Source organism: Anguilla rostrata, chromosome 5, assembly GCF_018555375.3.
Source record: "Anguilla rostrata isolate EN2019 chromosome 5, ASM1855537v3, whole genome shotgun sequence".
In the NCBI taxonomy this organism is placed as follows: Eukaryota; Metazoa; Chordata; class Actinopteri; order Anguilliformes; family Anguillidae; genus Anguilla; species Anguilla rostrata.
Genome location: NC_057937.1, coordinates 57,258,002 through 57,281,112, shown reverse-complemented (window position 1 = coordinate 57,281,112; position 23,111 = coordinate 57,258,002). Strand labels below are relative to the sequence as shown.

General features: G+C 53.2%; 1 protein-coding gene across 1 annotated transcript in view; it reads right to left on the bottom strand.

Annotated features, from left to right (window-relative positions):
- The window catches only part of mtss1lb (MTSS I-BAR domain containing 2b), an 86,575-nt gene that overhangs the window by 52,098 nt on the left and 11,366 nt on the right, over positions 1-23,111 (bottom strand). Inside the window, exons 2-3 of the mRNA XM_064338018.1 lie at positions 15,764-15,825; positions 15,001-15,074 (exon numbers count right to left, since the gene is read on the bottom strand). Coding sequence (XP_064194088.1) covers positions 15,001-15,074; positions 15,764-15,825 — 136 coding nt within the window. The remainder of the gene's footprint in view (positions 1-15,000; positions 15,075-15,763; positions 15,826-23,111) is intronic.

Below are 23,111 nucleotides of genomic sequence, written 5' to 3'. Positions count from 1 at the left end.
AGTGTCTTTCAACACAGCAATGCTGCACTTAACTGTCACAGTGCTACGTGCTGATATGAGAAGAATAAGGAGTAAGAAAAATAAAACGCTGGCTGTTGTAACTCGATTAACATTCCTCGTTATTCCATGCTGACCGCCCATTCATTACCCCAGAGACCGAGCCAATGACCTTTGACCTCAGAATTGAACTTGTGTACGTCCGCTCCTTTTAAAATGGAGAACAGTTGTGTCCTCTCAAGAATCTGTCATGGTTGGCCTCCCATGTCACATGCCACGGCAAACCGAGAGAAGAATTTGGGTCTTCATTTTGGCAGAAACAGGAAGGGATCATTGCTCGGAAGAGGCCCACAAACGACTATAACAGCACCCTGACCAGAGGGCCTGGATTTCCCAGAGTGCACCACTCCACTGTGATCCCAACAGGAGAGCGAGAGAAGCACCACCTCCACAAAAACAACAAGACCACATTCCCCCAGACCGAAGCTCAAGTGTCTGTTTCTGTCTCCCTCCCTCTCCCCCCCCCCTCACTTTCCTTATCCCTCTGTCATTCTTTTTTCCCCTGACTCCCCCAGGACAACCCCCCCCCCCCCCCAACCCCCCTCTCTGTTCCTCTTCCTCATCATACTTTCTCCAGTTACTTCGGTTTCTCCTGCAGCCACAAGGCTTCCACGGAGGAGCCCACATACTTTCCAATAACAGAGAGAGGCGAGCACAGCGACTTCTTTACCATATATGCATGCACCTCCCTGCAGAAGGCGAAGATAAATCTGAACCTGTATCCAGGGAACGAGGCTACACTGTGATGTCACAAAAGACCAGCCAACCAATTAAACGTCTCGGTTTCTCCACTGCACACAGAAAAAATGTAGCGGGGGGGGGGGAAAACAGCAGCAAGCCTTTCTGTCCTACATGCACACCAAAACGCCCACTCCAGTTGCGCACATTTTTCCAGATAGCTCACTGCCAACAACACACACGCGCTCTAGCATGCATGCATGCCCGTACATATGCACGCACGCACGCGTGCAGACACCCCCGCGCACCCAACCACACGCAACCACACGGCAGAGAAAGCGCACACGCGACTTTGCGAACGGCAGTCACGGTGCACACGAACGCTCCCTCCGCACGGTAGCAAACGCGTAGCCGTTAATAATATCACACGACAGGCAGCCCCAGCTAACGTCACAGTGTTACAGAACCCCGGGGGGGCGGGCGGGGGGCGGTCCCGAAATCGTGCGCACGCTCAGCGTGGGCCGGCCGGCCGTGGGAGCGCCCACACGGCGTGTGTGTGCGTCACATCGGTCGCGTTCCGGGGGGTAGTCCAGATGGCGGGCGCCGAAACGCTCCATCTGCCATCGGGCGCGGGGCGGCCGAGCGGCTTATCGCCAATACCGCCACACCGCTGACACGCTGATCCAGAGGACCCGCCGGGTCACGGGAACTCGGTCTGTGTGTCACAGCAAAGAGGATTATGGGTCTCTGCGCCGTGAGCAAGGGAATCCCAGTATCGCTCCTGCACTCACTGCTCTGCATCAACCCCAGACTCAACACTGCACTGCACCTTAACACATTACAATTACTCAACCCTGTACTGCACCTTAATACATTACAATTACTCAACCCCCACTCAACCCTGTACTGCACCTTAACACATTACAATTACTCATCCCCCACTAAACTCTGTACTGCACCTTAATACATTACAATTACTCAACCCCCACTCAACCCTGTACTGCACCTTAAAACATTACAATTATTCAACCCCCACTCAACCCTGTACTGCACCTTATCACATTACAATTACTCAACCCCCACTCAACCCTGTACTGCACCTTAACACATTACAATTACTCAACCCCCACTCAACCCTGTACTGCACCATAGCACATTACTGTTACTCTACCCCCACATTACTCTACCCTCACTCAACCCTGAACTGCACTTTAATACTCATAACATACAAACACATTAAACATGTACTGCCCAATAGCCACTGAACACTGCACTCTGACTAACCTTTCTGAAGTTAATGTGAGGAAATGAAGCTAGCCAGAATTAGCCAGAGGAAGCTCTTAAATAAGACTGCTAGCCAAATAATACAGTGAACACTGTCCAAATTCCCACAATGCTCTTCACCTTCACCTACACACCACTGCACCTGGGCAGTGGTCAAGCCACTTCGTGTTGACCCCCAACTGACACTAACAGGGGGTCGACATCACTGCCCCTAACTGAAACCCCGCCCACAGCACTGATGTCCCTTAATCCCTTTAAATTTCTGGGCCTGATTCTTTGGCGGAAGAATTCTTATTTTAGCTTCATATTTGTTTTTTTTTTTAATGGATGCGATCCAGAACGCAATTAATTTTAATGATTAAAACAAACTTGAACTATTGTACATCAGCAAGCTGTTCTGTATCCGTTTTATTTTCTCTTTCTCAGAGCGCTCACGACAGTATGGCGGCTGGGGTTCACGATCGCCATGTGTCCCAGACGCGAACCCGGGGTGGCCAAAATAAACAGAGGCCTATCGAGTGTCTTCACCCCTCGACCCCGTGGGGAGGGACATCCCTGTTACAAGCGGGACGTCCTGTGGGCTTCACGGGAGGAAAGGCCGTGGTTGGGACGACCCATTGTTCTGGGGGTGGGGGGGGGGGGGCAGGACCGTAGCAGGGGTAAAACCAGGACCTGACAACGGGGACATGGATTCCGGTGTTCTTCCGGCGAACGCGGGGGCGAGAGAGAGAGAGAGAGAGAGAGCGCCAGCGCTGTTTTTGGCAGGAGGAGAGACAGAGACAGGGAGAGAGAGAGAGAGAGACAGAGAAAGAGAGACACAGAGAGTGAGAGAGAGAGAGATTCTGAACCAGGACCGGATCGCAGCTGACTTCCTTCAATTTCCGCCAAGGAATTCGACTGGGCCAAGTTCTTCAGGGTGCACGGAAGCCGCGTGGACCGTATCCAAAACCACCCCCCCCCCCCCCCCCAATGCTGGCTAGAGGCACAGACTCATCCCTGAGAAAGGCTCTGGGCTCTGTGAAGCAGCGCTCTGGGTTGGCTCCAGCTCCATTCTCCCGGGCTGTGGGAAAGCTCCCGCTCCACTGTGCGGTGATCGTTTCATCGGGCCTGCGAAGAAAAACAGGGCCTCCATGTCGAGCATTTCAAGCGCGGCGGGACAATGGCGCAGAAGCGGGCGATGAAAGGGGCCTTTCAGCGCGCCCCGCACCCTCCAGCGCCGGGGAGGTGAGATCTGCACCCCGCTCCGCTCCTCCTCGGCAGCCCCGAGCGGGACAGGAAGCTGGGGGGGGGGGGGAGGATGCCAGGACCCCCCACTGTCACCAGTGATGATCTCTCTCTCTCTCTTCCTCTCTCTCTCTCTGTCTCTCTCCCCAGCTGCTTCCCGCATCAGTCAGGTACCCAGAAGACTCAATTCCTGATTTGGCCTCTGAGGTCAAAGGTCAGGGGTCATGCGGCACAGCATTTGCAGCTGACACAAGCGCGCCCGTGAATGCTGCGCAGTGAAATTCCTGAGCAGGCTGAATCAGGGTCAAATGGAAGCCAGTCCGAAAATGGGACCACGAGCTGTACCGTTTATCAGAGCGCTGACAGGCTGGGGGGTGGGGGGGCGGGACGCGGGCTCCTGTCGAACCCGGGCCGGGCTCCAGGTCCCAAACCGCAGTCAGCACCGCGCAGAGGAAGCAGAGAGGACATCAGGACGCCCCGATCAGATCAGACAGGCAGGCCTGCCCCATGCACAGCCTATGGGCCCGCATCACAGAACACTGATACTGTCGCCATGCCAACTAACCCAGAGAATTCCGCACATCTATACTCCTGGACCGCGGCCGGGTAAAGATGAGAGAGGGAGGGGCAGCGAAAGAGAAAGAAATAAGGAAGAGAGAATAAGGAAGAGAGAGAACAAGAAACAGAGAGAGAACTTTAGGTTGGAGAAATATATTATCAGTTTTCTGATAGGAAAGCCTGCATATCTCCTCTGTAACACACCCAGCTTCTCCTCAGTCAAAGTTTTTACTCCACACCGCAGGCACACGTGAGTAAGTGTGTGTGTGTGTGCGTGCGTGAGTATGTGTGTGCGTGTGTGTGCTCATGTTGGTGTGGTATGCATAAGTGTGTGCACACATAAAATTCATCATTCCTCAGTGTCCCTTGCTGTCAACAAGAGCAACAGGAAGATGAGAGAAGAGAGGTGAGGAGAGAAGAGGAGAGGGAGAGGAGAGGAGAAGAGAGGAGGGGAGAGGAGAGGAGAGAAAAAAGAGGAAAACAGATGAAAGTGAACAATCAGGATGGAAAGGGTAAAAAGTAACAGGTGAAAGACAGAGAGAGAAGAGAGGAAAGGTAAGAGGGTGAGTGTGGAGGTGTGCAGACACACTGGGCAGTGTTGGGTTAACACAGGGGCGGTGGATGTGAGGGCAGCGTTGGGTTAACAGGGCGGTGGATGTGAGGGGCCCGTCTGATGCTCACGCTGAGAGCAAACACACTTTGAGCTCAGCGCCCCCCTCCCCCGTCCTGACCTGGACGGGCTCATCACAGGACTCCACTCACCCCCTACCAAACCTCAAACTGCACCCCTCGCTGGGGACAGTCCTTGTGCTGGGATGGGGGTCAAACGGTGGCAGAGAGGCATGCTGATTTGGGCTGGGCGGGGCCAATGATGACACACACCACGGACAGGCAAAGAGGGCTTGGTAAAAAACATTCTTTAAAAATTCATGTGATCTGACTATTTTGTGCTACATTCCTCGGCAAGCTCACGATTGACAGCTGAAGACTGTTTTTGTGCCCTTTAAGGAAACCGTAGCCAAGTCTACGGGGGAAACAGTCTGTAGTACACAGCCAGTTAAGCTAATCGAGTCTCGGTAACCGGTGGAAACAAGAAGTGCATTGACATCAGCCCACCCCAGCTGTGTGCATTAACTACACGGGCTCCCACTGGTCTCGCCCCATTTCCCTAAATCACTGGTTCCCAACCCCGTTCCTGAAGATCTAACCGTCCTCTTAGGTTCACACTTCAACCACAATTCGGAGCACCTCAGACTCCACCAATGAGCAGCTCAGCGAGATCTCCAGCTGTTGAACGAGGTGTGCTTTGTTGGGGTTGGAGTGAAAACCTACAGGGACAGTAGTATCGGGGTTAGGAACCACAGTTATGTGGGCCCGAAGAACAGACCGATAAACAGACTATCACAGGCAAACAGCAAGCTTCTGCGTCAACTGACAATGCTACGGAGAGCATGCAAGGATAACTGGAGATTAGCACGCCTATTCCCAGCACGTTTTATTATTCTTTTTATTTAGGATTACGGGACAGCGGCAGAGGAGACGTTACCGCAGCGATGAGTCAGCCGGGCGGCCTCTGATTGGCTGAGAGGACCGAGCGGTAACGGTATTAACGCAAACAACAGTCAGCTAGGCTCCCGAACATCACGACACCGCTAATCCTCACCCAAAGCTCGCGGCCCCTAAAAAACCAGGCAGGCCGGGGAGCCACAGCGGTGTCCTTCACAGACACTGCTGTTGGGGTAATAGCCCCTGTTCTTCACAGACACTGCTGTGGGGGGGGGGGGGTATGCCCCTGTTCTTCACAGACACTGCTGTGGGGGGGGGGTAATAGCCCCTGTTCTTCACAGACACTGCTGTGGGGAGTCACAGCGTGTCCTTCACAGACACTGCTGTGTGTGGGGGGGGGGGATAGCCCCTGTCTTTCACAGACGCTGGTGGGCAGTCACAGTGCCGTCCTTCACAGATGCTGCATTGCGGGATTTGAGGCCAGGAGGTTCAGAGCAGGACATTCGGGAGTTCACTCAGACGCACAGAGAGCGCCCCACCCCAGCACCAACCGCCCCTCTCATGCAGGCTGTGAGATCTCAAGTGTGACAGCCACATAAATAAGAGCTCTCTCTCTCTGTCTCTTCTCCTCCTCCTCTCTCTCTCTCTCTCTCCTTTCAGTGCCCTCTCAACATCCCACCATCCATCTCTCTCTCTCTCTCTCTCTCTCTAGAGCCAGGCCAGCTCCATCACACTGAGATGCTCTTTTGTTTCAGGAATGAAGTACAAAAAACAACAGTGTTGTTTTTAATTAAGAGGCAGTCACAATGGTCATCCTTTTCCCTCACTCCCCCTGGGACTCCCTCTCTCTCTCTCCCTCCCTCCCTCCCTCTCGCTCGCTCCCTCTCCCTCTCGCTCTCTCTCTCTCCCTCCCTCTCGCTCTCCTCTCTCCTCTCTCTCTCTCTCCCTCTCTCCCTCTCTCTCCCTCTCTCCCTCCCTCCCTCTCTCTCCCTCTCTCCCTCCCTCCCTCTCTCTCTTTCTCTCCCTCTCTCTCCCTCCCTCTCTCTCTGGACACTTCCTGGTATCAGAGCTCCTCTTAGGGGCGACATAGCTCAGGAGGTAAGACCGATTGTCTGGCAGTCGGAGGGTTGCCGGTTCAAACCCCGCTCGGGGCATGTCGAAGTGTCCTTGAGCAAGACACCTAACCCCTAGCCCCTAACTGCTCTGGCGAATGAGAGGCATCAATTGTAAAGCGCTTTGGATAAAAGCGCTATATAAATGCAGTCCATTTACCATTTACTCTTTGTGCGGATGGCCCGACTGCACAAGGCCTCCACTGTATATTTGGGAAGCTGAGCGACTGGCCCACAGTGCCCGGGCCAAGTTTGCCCCAATGAGCCGGGGGGGGGGGGGGCTGCGAGGGGAGCCCATCGCGACGGGACAGGTGCCTCCTGCCTCCCACACCCTGCTCCCAATTTCAATAAGGAGGGAGGGGTTCAAGTCTAGGTCTGAGGTCCTGGGACAGCCCAGAGAGGGCCTTGTCAGCTACCTGCACGCGGACCACATGCCCTCGCACCCTTGTCCAAATTAAACAAGCCATCCTTAGTGCCGGCCTATCAGTGACATGGTGCGGAGGGGAGGGGACTCCTTCTCTGACCTCTGACCTCCAGGAACAGGTGACAGGAAATGGCCCCTTGCAAGAGCAGCCTCAGCCAGTCGCTCGTTTCGTGCAGGGGAGTCGGGCGGCTGGCTGCCGACGCAGAGCCGTCAAAGGCGACAACGCACACAATGGAGATGATTAAAGAGAGAGAGAGAGGTGGAGAAAGCGAGAAGCTGACAGATCAGGAGAGAGAAGAGGTAAAGGGGGAGAGGCAGAGATCCCTCCCTCCCTCCCTCCTCAGAAATGTTTGTGCTTTCCTTCCTTGCTGGTTTTTTTTTTTAATTATGTTTTTTGGGTTCCATCTTGTTTTTTTTTCCGTTAAGTGACTGGAGCCATAATTTTGTTGACTTATCCCGTCTGAAACTCTGTGGAGAAAACGGCTCCCACACTTCCACACATTTACCCACTTCAGCACTTTTCAAAAAAAACTAAATTACGTTTCAAAGAAATTCCACAAGACCGCAAAGCTACCTATGGGGACAGCTCAGCGCTCTCTCTCTCTCTCTCTCTCTCTCTCTCTCTCTCTCTCTCTCTCTCTCTCTCTCTCTCTCTCTCTCTCTCTCTCTCTCTCTCTCTCTCTCTCTCTCTCTCCTCTCCCTCCTCTCCTCCTCCCCTCCCTCTCCCCTCCCTCCTCCTCCCTCCCTCTTCCTCTTCGTCTCTCTCCTCTCTCTTGAATTCAGGGCTCCTGCAACCCACTTGTCGTGTCCCCCTGTGGAGGGCCTGGAGCGTCGCCTGGGGGGGGGGTCATGAACAGCCCAAAACAGGAGCAGCGATTCGAGCGTCGCGCCCGTGTAAGCACAGTGTTATCGCAGCCGGTTCATTCGGCGAGCGGGGGGGGGTCGCTCCCGGTCCCGTTCCCAAGGCCCGTTTCCCACCCGTTAGAGGAAATTCGGAAACGCAATGCATCATGGGCCACGCACCAGGTCACAGTGCTCCGGTCCCCCCTGGAACCGGCACTAATTAATATCGACATTCCGCCCCTCTAATTAATGGCCAGGCTCCCCCGGGGCGACGATGGGAATTGGATTGGCCCAATGATGGAAGGTTCTGTTTTCCAGAACGGGGTTGTTGGTTTTTAGTTTTTTTTTTTGTTTCGTTTCGGTTGGTTTATTAAATGGAGGCTGTGGGCCGCGGCCGGCTCCGTGGGGACGCTTCGGGTTGCCAGTCTTACAATAAACTCACCAGAGAGGAATGGGGGGGGTGAGGGTTGTGTTGAGGGCTGGTCAGTGGAAGACTTGAGTTAGCAGTCCAGCCCAAAGGTTAGCGTGTGGGGGCAGGGGCGATGAGGGGGTGGAACTGCTCTCTGATCACATGAGCTCCTGTCCCCGGACGGAGTGGCACTGGGTAGGAATGCGCTGAACCGAAGGCGAGGTCACACTGCGTGTACTGAAAGTATAACCCATTGTTAGATATAATCCGCTGTATAAATGGATACAATGAAAGTGTAAGTAAAGTGTAATCGCTGATGGCGTCTGTAATCCTGGTAATGTATGTAATGTCCCGATGGCATGCTGAAGGAACAGGCAGCACCAAAAAAGAAAAAGAGAGAGAGAGAGAGAAAACCGCTTTTCCCTCTTTTTCCTAATGCTGGCCTTTCTCTCCGAGCCTCCGGGCCTAGCCTGCAGTGTCTTCTCTCGACCTTGACTCGGTCGGACAGAATGTTCCCTCCCTGCCTCCTCACTGACCCTGCCCCCCCCCCTCCCAAACCCCCCCCCCCCTTGAGAAGCTATTACACAACACCACGTCTACCAAGAAATCTGCCTTCCTGAGCAGCTTCAAACAGCCTCTTCAAAACATATCCTCAAGCCGTCCCCACCCCCCCCCCAACACCTCCTCAGCCTGACCGCCCACCCCCGTGTTTACCTTTCATTTAGAGGTCACGTGACTCTCTGACGTCGGCTGGCACACGGCGGGAGGGTAAGAAACGCCGTGTCTCTGGTATGACAGGATAATTACAGCACTGCGCCTCGCTGGAGATGCACTTCTCACTGGCTTTAAGCAGGATGTTGCATTTTTTTTTTTTTTTACAGAAACAGTAAAAGAATTGATTCTTTCCAGCCTGGAAGGCTTGTACTGTCCCCTCCCCCTGCCCCCTCCACCCCCCCCCCCATCCCACCGTTCACCACTGGGTCCCAATAACAGAACTGGGGGCCACTGTTACAGAACGAGCTCCTTGTCAAAATTTTGTTCCCCACCTTGAAGATCTGCCCCATGTCAAGTTCTGAGTTAGCGTGGGGGATCTGTGATGACCCCCAGACCCAGATCTTTCTAGAACTTTCCTGTCCTCTGAATGCTTAGCCTGTTGAGCCTACGTGTGTGTGCATGTGTGTGCATGTGTGTGCATGCGTGTGCATGTGTGTGCGTGTGTGGACCCCAGCTCATGTACATCACACCTCCATGACATCTAGCTACAGCAAGGACCACAATGGAAATAAGTCCTGTGACTTTTTTGTGTTATCCTTGATGCTCTTTTAATTGTGCATGTACACTGGTGCTTGCAACCATTTAATTGTCCTTTTAAAGTGAATCGTCAAATAAAATAAACTAAAACTAAAACTAAATACAACAGCAATGTTCCTGCAAACCGAAGGCCTGAATACGATTGGCCGAAATGGCCGACCCGTTCCCGGACACTCTATCTCCATCTCCAAACACTTTCCGGCTCGTTGCGCTCTCATCGCCGGGGCGACGGCCGAGCCGGCAGCTGGAGGGGCGGCTCAGAGGCCACGCCAGAGGATGCAGGTCATCTCCAGAGAGCTGAGGAGCCGGGCTGGGCAGCAGCCAGGGTCAAGCACCTCAGGCCCCAGGCCCCAGGCCCGGCACACAACCCGACGCTCGGGAAAATACGCTCACCGGCTGCTCACAAGCCTGTGTGAATGGCACCTTTCTCTCTCAACACCCAGGAGGAAGTCAAACTGCAGCACATCTGGACACCACACACACACACACACACAGTATGTGCGTATGTGCATAGTGTGCGCAGCACATCTGGACTACACACCACACACACACACACACACACACACACACTTGTGTACATAGGGATATATCAACACACACCGGCATGTCAAAGCAAATCGTTTAAACTGCAGAACAAAGCAGAGCCAATCTCAACAAGCACACCTGCATGGATCAGCTTTCCCTCCCAGCATTACAGCGCTTCATCATCAGCAGTATCAGTAGCAGTAAAGTACCCCCCCCACACACACACACACACACGCGCACACACAAACACACAGCTCTCAGCACAGCCTGTCACCGCAGCTGTGACAATTTGCCAGTCATTTTGGGTGGGCACCCGGGCGGCCATTTTAATAAGACCAGTGTGAAGGCCCGAGAAAGGACAGATTGTTTTTTTTTTTTTTGCCGAAGACTCCGAAATAGCCAAAGGGCTTCCCCCCCCCATTTTTCCTCCCGTTTTTATCTGCGGACTGAATGAGGTTTTCACATACAGAATAAGCAGGGGGGGGGGAAAAGAAAAAGAAAAAGAAAAAGAAAATCCAGACAGTGTTGCCGGAGAAAAGCGACCCATGGCAGCTGTAAGGGAATCTGTAAGCCTTCATTAACGAGGGCCCTTGTGAGGAGCTTCTCCCTGGTACTCATTACCCCGGCCTCTGTCAGTGTCCCACCACGTGACGGTCACTTATATTGAATTTTCCTTTACAGAGATTATGGAATAAAAACTTTGGCAACTGCAGCGGTCCTCTCTCTCTCTCTCTCTCTCTCTCTCTCCCCTCTCTCTGAGCTCAGCACGAGGGTAGACTTAAGTGGCTAACAGGCACAGGGGGAGAGAAAGGGACTGCAGTTCTCTGCCACCGAGCTGGAGGTCCGGCTGTTTGTAGGCCGAAGCAGGGGTCTGGAGTCGAAGCTGGAGCCCACGAGAGAGACGCCGAGGTGGGGATGGGGATGGGGATGATGAGGGGTGGGGGCAGTGAAACATTTTTTTTTAAAAGAAGAAGCTTTGAGGTCGTTACTGACAGGAAGTCAGGGGGGTTTGTTGGTTTATTTGTTCCTTTATTTGGCTGTGCCCCCTCTTTGCCCCCCAAGAAAAACACCCAGGCTATTGTTTGCAGGTGGGTAGGTGTGAGAAAGCGGGGGAAGGGAGGGGGGACAGACTGACTCACAAAGGTTAAGGTTCGACTACCAGCCTTAAAATTAGCTATGTCACCCCTTCCACACTGACGTGTGATACTCACGACACAAAAACCACGAAGAAATAAAACGTGCATCACATGACCCCTCCTCCCCCCAATCCGACGCTCTGACTGTGATTTTCCCCTTTCAGTGTGCTCACCCTCGTGTAGTATAATGGACAGGGAACTGGGCTTGCCACTCAAGGGGTTGCAGGTTTGATTCGCTGCGGCTGTACCCTTGAGCGAGGCACTTAACCCAACTGGCTTCGGTAAGACATCCTGCTGTGTAAATGGGTTGTACGCTAAATGTGATCAGTGCACGTCGCTCTGGATAAGAGCGTCTGCTAAATGGCGGTCGTGTGATGTATTGAGGTGACTGCAGTCGTGTTCCCTTCCCATTTCTACCCGATCAGAACAGGAACCCCACACGACAGCTCCTATCAAGCCAACCCATAGAGGAGCCACCCAAAAAAATAACTCTGAGCAGATTCTGGAACAGAGGGGTCAAGTTAGAATTTATTAACCCATCCCAGCTGCATGGGAGCAGTGGGCAGCCATAGTGCAGCACCTGGGGACCAACTCCAGTTCTGAGGCCAGTGCCTTGGTCAAGGGCACCTGCAGGAGTGCACCTAACATGCATGTCTTTTGGTGTGGGAGGAAAGTGCAGTACCTGGAGGAAACCCATGCAAGCACTAATCTGTTCATATGTACAGCCCCTGGAAGCACATAAACTTTATACAGTGACATAATATTGCCATACGAGCTGCTCTAGAGTTACTTGAGGTGATTTTTCTTGCATAAGATTTAAAAAACCCACAAACACCCGATACCAGCCACAGTAAAGCCAGGTGGTTGTCATTCCTCTGCAAGAGAATAAAATATCCTTTATTGCACATAAAAACTGTCTGGGCCAACCGAACGCATACCCTAAAACTGTAATAATGTCACTCCAAAATAAAATCCTCAAAAAGGGAATTATCCCTATGAAAACTTCTTTTAAAAAATCCCTTTAAAAAATCCCTTTTATAAACAGAAGGCGAATAAGAGAAAATGACTGTGCTGCTGCTTGTCATTTTATACACAATTCTCGGATTTCCAGTTTGCCTTTACTGGTCACAGCCAGAAGCCGATTTGTAATTTATAGACATTTTCAAATTCTAGCTAATTCTAATGAAGCTGACGACAATGAAATCACGTATAATTAGAATTCGAGCGCGAGTTTAGCAACGAGAGATTAGCTCAAAATGCACCTGAAGCAGGACGCTTGAAGAAATCGGATCTCTTTAAATGTGCGGTAATTTTCTGCGGCAATCCAATTCTAAAATTATACAAATAGCGATTATAAAACACTCACGCGGCATCGTTCCTCCCACAGTTTTCAAAATGGCTCCCGGGGTAGCCACTCACATACACACACACACACAGACACACACACACGGCACACAGAAGAACAGTCTTAGACATGCAACACAGAGCTCACTCACACACACAGACACACACGCCACACACAAGAACAGTCTTAGACACGCAACACAGAGCTCACTCACACCCACACACACGCCACACACAAGAACATTCTTAGACACGCAACACAGCGCTCACTCACACGCACACACGCGGCACATGCGCACACGGTCTTAGACACGCAACTCCATGCTCACTCACACACATGCGCACACATGCACCTTCATGCGTACACAAACGCGCTTGCACGCATTACATGCACACGTATGCACACTGCACATGTGCACACACACGCACGCTCGCTCGCACACACGCATGCGCCCTCATGCATATAAAACCTGTTCAGGCACATTACATGCCCTCACACACACACACACACACACACACACGTACATGCCCATACTGTACTCATAATGCCTCTATATCCGGCCCAGTGAAACAGCTCATAAAGAGAGAGGAGCGAAGGCTTTTTACAGCGCACACAGCCAGCGGGGGAAACTCTTACAGTGGATTGCGTCAGTGAGATAAGCAGAGCGCCCTCCGTCCTCTCTGATCTCTGAGCACAATGGGCCCGCGCTGACCACAGAGGGGAGAGGGGGCTGCTCCCACTTCCCCCCGCAAAAGACTCACACTGTAATGGACTGCACGGTGTACACACAAAGGGCGTGTGTGTGTGTGTGTGTGTGTGTGTGTCTGTGTGTGTGTGTGTGTGTGTGTGTGGTGTGGAGGACCTTGTGTGTGTGTGTGTGTGTGAGAGAGGCTGTGTGTGTGTGTGTGTGTGTGTGTGTGTGAGAGAGAGAGACCTCTGTGTGTGCATGTGTGTGTTTTGAGAGATACCTCTTCATATGTGTGTGTGTGTGTGTGTGTGCGCATGTGTGTGTGTCTGTGTGTACAACCTGTGTAGTGTGAGCATATGTGTGGGTGTGTGCGTATATGACCTGTGTGTGTGTGTGTGTGTGTGTGTGGACACACATTGGTTTCTGGTCTATATTCTGCAGAGCACTGCACTACAGCTACATGCTAAACAACCCCATCACTCTGCCATTCTGTATGCATCCCTAAAACTACACTCACTGTGATCCAGTACTCCCCTACATACTCACTGCTACACATACAGTCTGATCTCTCCAACACCGCACTAATGCAGACTACCACACTCCAGAGTCTAACGCATCAACTCCCCACAACCTCTCTCAGATTCTGCGTCTCTGTGTTTAAAACTGCTGTTTCTCCCCCTGCGTTAACTCGCCCCTCCCCCCCCCCGACCCCAGGGCAGAGGCACACCAGGCACTCCTCCTCGTACCCCGCCTCTCCCACGGGCCCCCCTTCAACAGAATAAAATCCAAAATTTACAAAGACTCCACAGCGCAAAATACTTTTACAGCAGCTTCCATGTGACATTGGTGAGGAGAACAAAACTAAATGGGCAACACAGTGCACTCACAATGCTGTCCTCTCCAACAACTTCCCTTACAATCTCTTGCTCTCTCACTACATCTGTTTGGTTTAATTCTAAGAGACTGCTGAAAATCTGATTGTCTAGTCACAAACCATTTGCTAAAATACGCTCGCAAAAAACAAGGATGCCTGCCTGACTATTTGTACCACCTTCAATAAAACGCATAAACGTCCTTGTAAACACTAATGTTCTCTTAAAACGACGTGCCCCGCCAACAGCCTGAAGGCCCTTCAAGGACAAAAAAAAACGACTTTGGAGCTTCGCATTAATGCAACGCAAAAGCAGGTATAAACAGAAATGGAGAACAGAAATTTCACCCAAACTGAACCAAACCAAAGAAATAAGCAATATTTCTCATTGCGGCAGGTTTTTTGTTTTCTCAGCAAATACTGGTATCCATGGTGAGTTATTACAAATTACATTTTTCTATTTTATCCCTTTTATTTAGACATTTACTTAAGAAATACAGGCGTAGCGCCTAGCTCAAGGGGACAAGATTAGCGACCAAACACAAGATTCAAGCCTGCGAATTTCCTGAACACAGGCTGCTGCACCTGTCTTGTCACAGTGAAATGGAAGAACAGGTGTAGACGTACACCTTTAAACTTCAAACCATCAAGATGTCTTTGCTTTTTTTCTCAAATAAAGTCAGCCCTTCTCAGACATCAGTTAATCTCATTGTGTGGAGAACGTTTCCGTTGGGTGTGAATCAGGAGAGATTATCTGCAGATACAACAGCAGGCGCTAGCATAAGGCAGAGAGGTGGTGCTGTGCCATGTTCACAGTTAGCCAGGGCTCACTTCCTGCTCTGGCTCCCGAGGACCCTGAACTTTGACCCCAGGTACCCACGAGAACCTGCAGCACCGGCAGCATTTCGTCTCTGGGGGGGGGGTGTAGGGGGGGGAATCAGACCTCATTCAACGAGAGCTGCGGCCCCACATTCCCGCAATCCCACAATCCCCTACTGCTGCGACACGCCCACAAACACTTCCCCTTACCTCTGGTGTTGGTCGCCATGTCCGCCACCTTCTGAAAGGCATCCAGGAAGGCCACGGCCGCCAAAACCGTAGCCCTGAGGGAGAGAGGGAGGGGAAGAGGGAGGGAAGGAGAGAGGGAGAGAGAGAGAAAGAGATTGATTACACATCACCATAGCCAATAACACATCCAAACCACATCATAGTCTTTGGCAGAAAACAGCAAGGTATGACTCTGTATGCGGTCACACACTTCAGGGAAGTACCTTGCCTCCTCTTTCTCAGAAAAAGTCCGGCTGAACATCATTTGCAAGCTTCAGACACACAGCAAGGTGTGTGCACTTCCCCCACTGGCGATAATCACCAGCACACTGAGCTGGAATATTCCGTAAAGCTCTCCGTACCGAAATTCACTGGCCCACTCTCTAACAACCCCCTCTCCTCCACACGGTCCCGATACCCCTCTCTAACGCCCCCCTCTCCTCCCCCTTGTCCTGATACCCCTCTAACATCCCCTCTCTCCTCCTCATCCTGATACCCCTCTGTACTGCCCCCCTCTCCTCCACATGGTCCGTCAACCACAGCTTCTGAATGTCTACCTCTCCCTCCTCATCCTGGATACCCTCTCTAATGCCCCTCTCCCTCCTTGTCCTGATACCCCTCTCTAATGCCCCCCTCTCCTCCCCCTTGTCCTGATACCCTCTGTAATGTCTCCCTCCTCCCACTGTCCTGTTCCCCTCTCTAACGCCCCCTCTCCTGATTCTGGGAGCTGCTGTCTGAGACTCACCGGAGCTGGGAGTGCAGCTTGGTTGCCTTGGCGCTGAAGTCCTCCCACACCGGGTATGAGCACTAGGGCAGAAAAGGGCAGTTAGAGACAGGGCAGTTAGAGACAGGGCAGTTAGAGACAGGGCAGGTTAGAGACAGCAGGTTAGAGCAGGTTAGAGACAGGCGTTAGAGACAGGGCAGGTTAGAGACAGGCGGTTAGAGACAGGGCAGGTTAGAGACAGGGCAGGTTAGAGACAGGGCAGGTTAGAGGCAGGTTAGAGACAGGGCAGGTTAGAGACAGGTTAGAGACAGGGCAGGTTAGAGACAGGGCAGTTAGAGACAGGGCAGGTTAGAGACAGGGCAGGTTAGAGACAGGGCAGGTTAGAGACAGGTTAGAGACAGGGCAGGTTAGAGGCAGGTTAGAGACAGGTTAGAGACAGGGCAGGTTAGAGACAGGTTAGAGACAGGGCAGGCTAGAGACAGGTTAGAGACAGGGCAGGTTAGAGACAGGTTAGAGACAGGGCAGGTTAGAGGCACGTTAGAGACAGGGCAGGTTAGAGACAGGTTAGAGACAGGGCAGGTTAGAGACACGTTAGAGACAGGGCAGGTTAGAGACAGGGCAGGTTAGAGGCACGTTAGTAAGACACTCTGTAAGCATAACCTACTAGCAGATGAACCCAGGAGTAAAGGACATGGAGGTAAAATAAGATTTAGGCCCTGTAAGGTAGCATTACATGTGTGCGCAATGACATCGTCTTACACGGCTGCCACAGACACGTATCCCCACAGCAGGACACAGCGTACGTGTGTACGGACACAGTGTAAGGACACAGCGTACGTGTGTAAGGACACAGTGTAAGGACACAGCGTACGTATGTAAGGACACAGTGTAAGGGCACAGCGTACGTGTGTAAGGACACAGTGTAAGGACACAGCGTGCGTGTGTAAGGACAGCTACGTGTGTAAGGCACAGCTAGTGTGTAAGGACACAGTGTAAGGACACAGCGTGCGTGTGTAAGGACACAGCGTACGTGTGTAAGGACACAGCGTACGGACACAGCGTGCGTGTGTAAGGACACAGCGTGTGTGTGTAAGGACACAGCGTACGTGTGTAAGGACACAGCGTGCGTGTGTAAGGACACAGTGTACGTGTGTAAGGACATGGCGTACGTGTGTAAGGACACAGCGTAAGGACACAGCGTACGTGTGTAAGGACACAGCGTGCGTGTGTAAGGACACGGGCTGTCTCTCAGGAGTCCTGCAGCACACGTATGTTCGATCGCACCCGCGCTCGGAGCACGCCATGTTCGGAGCGCGTCGCAGTCAGTGAGAGAGACCGGCCTCCCAAAAACGCACAGAGAACAAGCCTCACGCCCCCGGCCTGCTTCAAACCGTGCATTATTTATATATAAAATTACTACGTGAAACAGAATAAAATTATGTATTTGTTCATTTTTAATATAAAGTAGCACATTATTTTTTCATTATTATCGCAGCGGTTTGTTCAAAAAAAAAAATGTCGGTTATTTTTGAATCCTTCTAGCTCCATTCCTCACTGTAAATTCAGACAGCAGTGATGCGGCAGGACAGTTTCCTCATTCTGTTTGAAATGCACCGTGGGTGCGCACCTTCACAAGAACAAAGCCCAATGAGAGAGGGAGAGAGCAGGAGAGAGAGGCAGCGAGCGAGAGAAAGAGAGAGAGAGGGACAGCGATCCCCTTTTATGACATCACGCGGCGATCGGGGCAGCGAGGGGAGAAACAAGATGGCGGCGGCTCGCTGTGCTCAACGCTAACGCCCCCCGTTTGTCATTCTGATGCCTCCTCATTCAGGCTGATATCAAAGGGCCGTCCCTCACCCAACACGCGCCCCTCTGAAGCGTTGTAATCTGCAGCGGAGCCCGAAGGAGTCTGGGGGGGGGACGGGGGGGACGGGGGGCGTGGGGGGGCGGCTGCACGCATCGATAAGAGCTGGAAGCACTTCTCCTCAATTACAGGACATCCTCATTTGCATATCCGCAACACGAATTACATGGCCCCGGCGGCTCGGGGGGGCTGGACCGTCACAAAACCCAGACATGGATGTCCTCTCGCTCCCTCTCCCCCCTTCTCCTCTCTCCTCTCCTCTCTCCCCTCTCCCTCCCCCTTTCTCCTCTCTCTCCCCCCCTCTCTCCCCCTCTCCTCTCTCCCTTCTCCTCTCTCTCCTCCCTCTCTCTCTCGCTCCCCCTTTCTCCCTCTCTCCTGCTCCCTCTCCCCTCCTCTCTCCTCCCTCTCCTCTCTCCCTCTCCTCTCCCTCTCTCCCTCCTCTCCCTCTCCTCCCCCTTTCTCCCTCTCTCCCTCCCTCTCCCCTCTCCCCCTCTCCTTTCTCTCTCTTCCCCCCCTCCCCCCCTCTCTTCTCTCTTTCCCTCTCTCTCTCTACCTCTCCTTCTCTTTCTCTCCCACTCCCACTTTGATTGCCCTCATATTCATATGCCACCTCTCTCTCCAGACCTCATCGTTCCTCCCCTGACGTGATGGACCCAATAATAAAAAGGGCCATTACAACCAATCTCAAGAAGCGATTACACCACACAGCCCAACAAACACAGGTGCATTTTATAATTAAAAGTGAAACACACCAGCGACACACAGGAAATGCAATAAATGAACACAGGGACTAAGCAAATGAACAGAAGGAGAGAGAAAATTTGAGTGCCACATTTGATCAGGGCTGCTCCTGCTTCTTTTCCCATAATTCTCAGCGGTGCGTTACAGGACCACATAACAGGGGTGTCGTAAAAAGGGTTGTGTCCTAGCTGGACCAGCCAGGCGTTGGGGAGTCCTAGCTGGACCAGCCAGGCATTGGGGAGCCCTAGCTGGACCAGCCAGGCGTTTGGGGAGCCCTAGCTGGACCAGCCAGGCGTTTGGGGAGTCCTAGCTGGACCAGCCAGGCGTCGGGGAGTCCTAGCTGGACCAGCCAGGCGTCGGGGAGCCCTAGCTGGACCAGCCAGGCGTCGGGGAGTCCTAGCTGGACCAGCCAGGCGTTTGGGGAGCCCTAGCTGGACCAGCCAGGCGTTGGGGAGTCCTAGCTGGACCAGCCAGGCGTTGGGGAGTCCTAGCTGGACCAGCCAGGCGTTTGGGAGTCCTAGCTGGACCAGCCAGGCGTTGTGGAGTCCTAGCTGGACCAGCCAGGCGTTGGGGAGTCCTAGCTGGACCAGCCAGGCGTTTGGGGAGTCCTAGCTGGACCAGCCAGGCGTTTGGGGAGTCCTAGCTGGACCAGCCAGGCGTTGGGGAGTCCTAGCTGGACCAGCCAGGCGTTTGGGGAGTCCTAGCTGGACCAGCCAGGCGTTTGGGGAGTCCTAGCTGGACCAGCCAGGCGTGGGGGAGTCCTAGCTGGACCAGCCAGGCGTTTGGGGAGTCCTCGCCGGGCCAGCCAGGCGTCGGGGAGTCCTAGCCGGACCAGCCAGGCGTTGGGGAGTCCTAGCCGGACCAGCCAGGCGTTGGGGAGTCCTAGCTGGACCAGCCAGGCGTTGGGGAGTCCTAGCTGGACCAGCCAGGCGTTGGGGAGTCCTAGCTGGACCAGCCAGGCGTTGGGGAGTCCTAGCTGGACCAGCCAGGCGTTGGGGAGCCCTAGCTGGACCAGCCAGGCGTTGGGGAGTCCTAGCCGGACCAGCCAGGCGTTGGGGAGCCCTAGCCGGACCAGCCAGGCGTTGGGGAGCCCTAGCCGGACCAGCCAGGCGTTGGGGAGTCCTAGCGGACCAGCCAGGCGTTTGGGGAGTCCTAGCTGGACCAGCCAGGCGTTTGGGGAGTTCTAGCAGGACCAGCCAGGCGTTGGGGAGTCCTAGCTGGACCAGCCAGGTGTTTGGGGGTCAATGTGCTGTTCACGCGGACCGCAGACAGACGCTGGGGAGGCGTTCTGACATCACGACCCCGTCTTCCGCCGCACACCCTCAGGTTTCCCTTTCAATTACCGGAGGAGCTGTCACTCGACGCCCCCGCCCCCCCCTCAAAGGTACACACTTGCGGCAAGGGATAGAACACCACAAGCGCCCCCTGGGGAACCCAAACAGGCCACGCTCTGATTTTAGCGGTTACTGTCCTTTTCAGCTGAATTTCGGTCGTTGATTTTGAAAAACGGTTCGGTTGCATACGAGTTGAGGATGTTAATCTAAACTGTCCGTGTTGCCCTGTGTGTGACGGGTCCCCACGTACCCTCTCTTTTGGGTTTTTCACGTTGCGTTTCTGAAGTCTGCCTTTCTTTCCAAAAGACTTCCCCTCTGGCGTCCACTGCATTTCGGTTAAAATACCGCCTTTAAAAAGAGACCGCCTTTTTAAAAAAAAAAAAAGAAACCGGGGCCCAGACCTTGAAAAAACCAATAAAAGACTTTCTTGACTTTTTCAGGAAGCTCAATCTGTCGGCCTCTTGCAGGGATATGGCAGTGGTCTAAATGGCACAGCACCGATGCTGCTGCTGCTCGTGCGTGACGGTGGGCTGGGCCTACGTGTCTCCGTTGGAAAGGAGCGGAGGACTTCGGGGGCGGGCATTGGAAGGCACGGTGTCAAGCCCTGCAGGTACGGAAGGGTCACTTCCTGGTTTGGGTACGGAAGCCCTGCAGGTACGGAAAGGTCACTTCCTGGTTTGGGTACGGAAGCCCTGCAGGTATGGAAGGGTCACTTCCTGTTTAGGGTGCGAAAGCCCTGCAGGTACGGAAGGGTCACTTCCTGGTTGTGTTTCTTACACCCTGTACTCTCTCCACCGCCCCCCTCTGCTGCCCCTTTAGAGACAGGCGATGCACCGGAACACAGATACAGACTTGGGAACTCGCTGGACGAACACGGACCCCTGAGGGAACAGGCAAGCGTTAAGGGCCGTTTTATAGATCCAGCGGAACGTTCCGCTTCTTTCCGAGACACCGTACCGAGACTTTGGCCTAGCGTTAGATCACCGCTAGAATTTAGCGCTGTTTGCCAGGTCCTGCAAAACACGGGCTGCTTTTCAGACACCCCAGACATCAGCACGCTGCCCGACCATGCAGCAGTCGGCCTGCATTTGTTATCGAACGTAATTTGCACCATTTATAGATTCCCTAGAAACTGGGCCATTACTAAGTCCACCGGAACATGGCACATATTTAAAATTCCGGACCACCTCTAGAATCGAGAGGCTTTATTCCAACATCCGTCGCAGAAAGTCGGCAACTTTTTTTTAGAACCTGCAGGGTTTTCATTCGCTCTCTGGAAGGCGTCTGGGTAGGAACTGGCTTTTAACCGAAGGCGGTTCATTCGGTAATTGCCTGTACCCTTGGCAGGTCACAATGCTTCATATAGTCCAGCGTATAATGGAAAGAAGCATGTAAGTTGTAGCGCTCTGGATAAGGCGTCTGCAAGCTTAATAGCGATGGGGCGGTGTCACTGCGCTGCAGCGCAGTGCCGTCTCCTTCTCAGCGATCTCTCCTCGCAACGAAAAAATAAACTGCAGCCCCCAGTACAACACATTCCCTTCCAGCCAATAAGAAGCCAGAGCGTCCAAGTAATTTGTTGGAAAGGCTCTCTGCCACACAGTCAGAGACCGCAGCACCGACTGCATCGCTACGGCTGCAGAAAAGTCCGTCGGCATTAAATGACTCTCTCGCGTTAAAAGCTGGTGACTTCATTTCATTTTATTTGACAGGCAGCCTAGAATTTGAGAAAAAGTTTTACTGGAGACCTTTTATCTTCTGCGCAGAGGCCTAAAATAAAGCCCTTTATGTGCCCTTCAGCAGAAAGATCAGCCCAGACGAATCAAAAACCGCACCGCCGCCATGCCATCGTTTGGTCTGGTCTGGTTTTAATCAAAGAAAGAAAGAAAGACATGACTATAAAAGGAGCAGTTTAAATGCAAGACCCCCCTCCCCCCTTCCCCCCCCCTCCCCCCACATGCCACCCAGACAGATACACACACACACACACACACACACACACACACGTACGCACACACTGCCGCTACCAAGCAACCATCACCGCCCTGCCTGGTGCCCCAGTCTTAACCGTCTCCCCCAAGCCTAATCAACTCCGCAGCCTCAGATGAGAGGGCTGTCAGGAGGGGGGTGGAGCCCGGCAGATGGAGAAGGTGGGGTTAATGCGGGGTTAAGGAACTGAGAACAGCTCCTCCTCCTGGGTTAATTAGCTCACCCCCAAAACGCAGCGGCCCGTTACATAACCACGCGGGAGCGAGCAGGGGAAACCGAGCAGCCGGGCCTCGCCATAATCGCGCGTGCACGCTGCTGAAGAACGGCGATAACTGCATATGATAACTGACCTCACAGCGAGACTGCAGTACAGGGTATGCGGGACCTTACGACAACTGACCTCGCAGCGAGACTGCAGTACAGGGTACGCGGGACCTTACGATAACTGACCTCACAGCGAGACTGCAGTTACAGGGTACGCGGGACCTTACGATAACTGACCTCACAGCGAGACTGCAGTACAGGGTACGCGGGACCTTACGATAACTGACCTCACAGCGAGACTGCAGTACAGGGTACGCGGGACCTTACGATAACTGACCTCACAGCGAGACTGCAGTACAGGGTACGCGGGACCTTACGATAACTGACCTCACAGCGAGACTGCAGTACAGGGTACGCGGGACCTTACGATAACTGACCTCACAGCGAGACTGCAGTTACAGGGTACGCGGGACCTTACGATAACTGACCTCACAGCGAGACTGCAGTACAGGTACGGGGACCTTACGATAACTGACCTCACAGCGGACTGCAGTACAGGTACGCGGACCTTGATAACTGACCTCACAGCGAGACTGCAGTACAGGGTAGCGGGACCTTACGATAACTGACCTCACAGCGAGACTGCAGTTACAGGGTACGCGGGACCTTACGATAACTGACCTCACAGCGAGACTGCAGTTACAGGGTACGCGGGACCTTACGATAACTGACCTCACAGCGAGACTGCCGTACAGGGTACGCGGGACCTTATGATAACTGACCTCACAGCGAGACTGCAGTACAGGGTACGCGGGACCTTACGATAACTGACCTCACAGCGAGACTGCAGTTACAGGGTACGCGGGACCTTACGATAACTGACCTCACAGCGAGACTGCAGTTACAGGGTACGCGGGACCTTACGATAACTGACCCCACAGCGGGACCTCAGTACAGGGTACGCAGGACCTTACGATAACTGACCTCACAGTGAGACTGCAGTACAGGGTACGCGGGACCTTACGATAACTGACCTCACAGCGAAACTGCAGTACAGGGTACGCGGGACCTTACGATAACTGACCTCACAGCGAGACTGCAGTACAGGGTACGCGGGACCTTACGATAACTGACCTCACAGCGGGACCTCGGTACAGGGTACGCGGGACCTTACGATAAC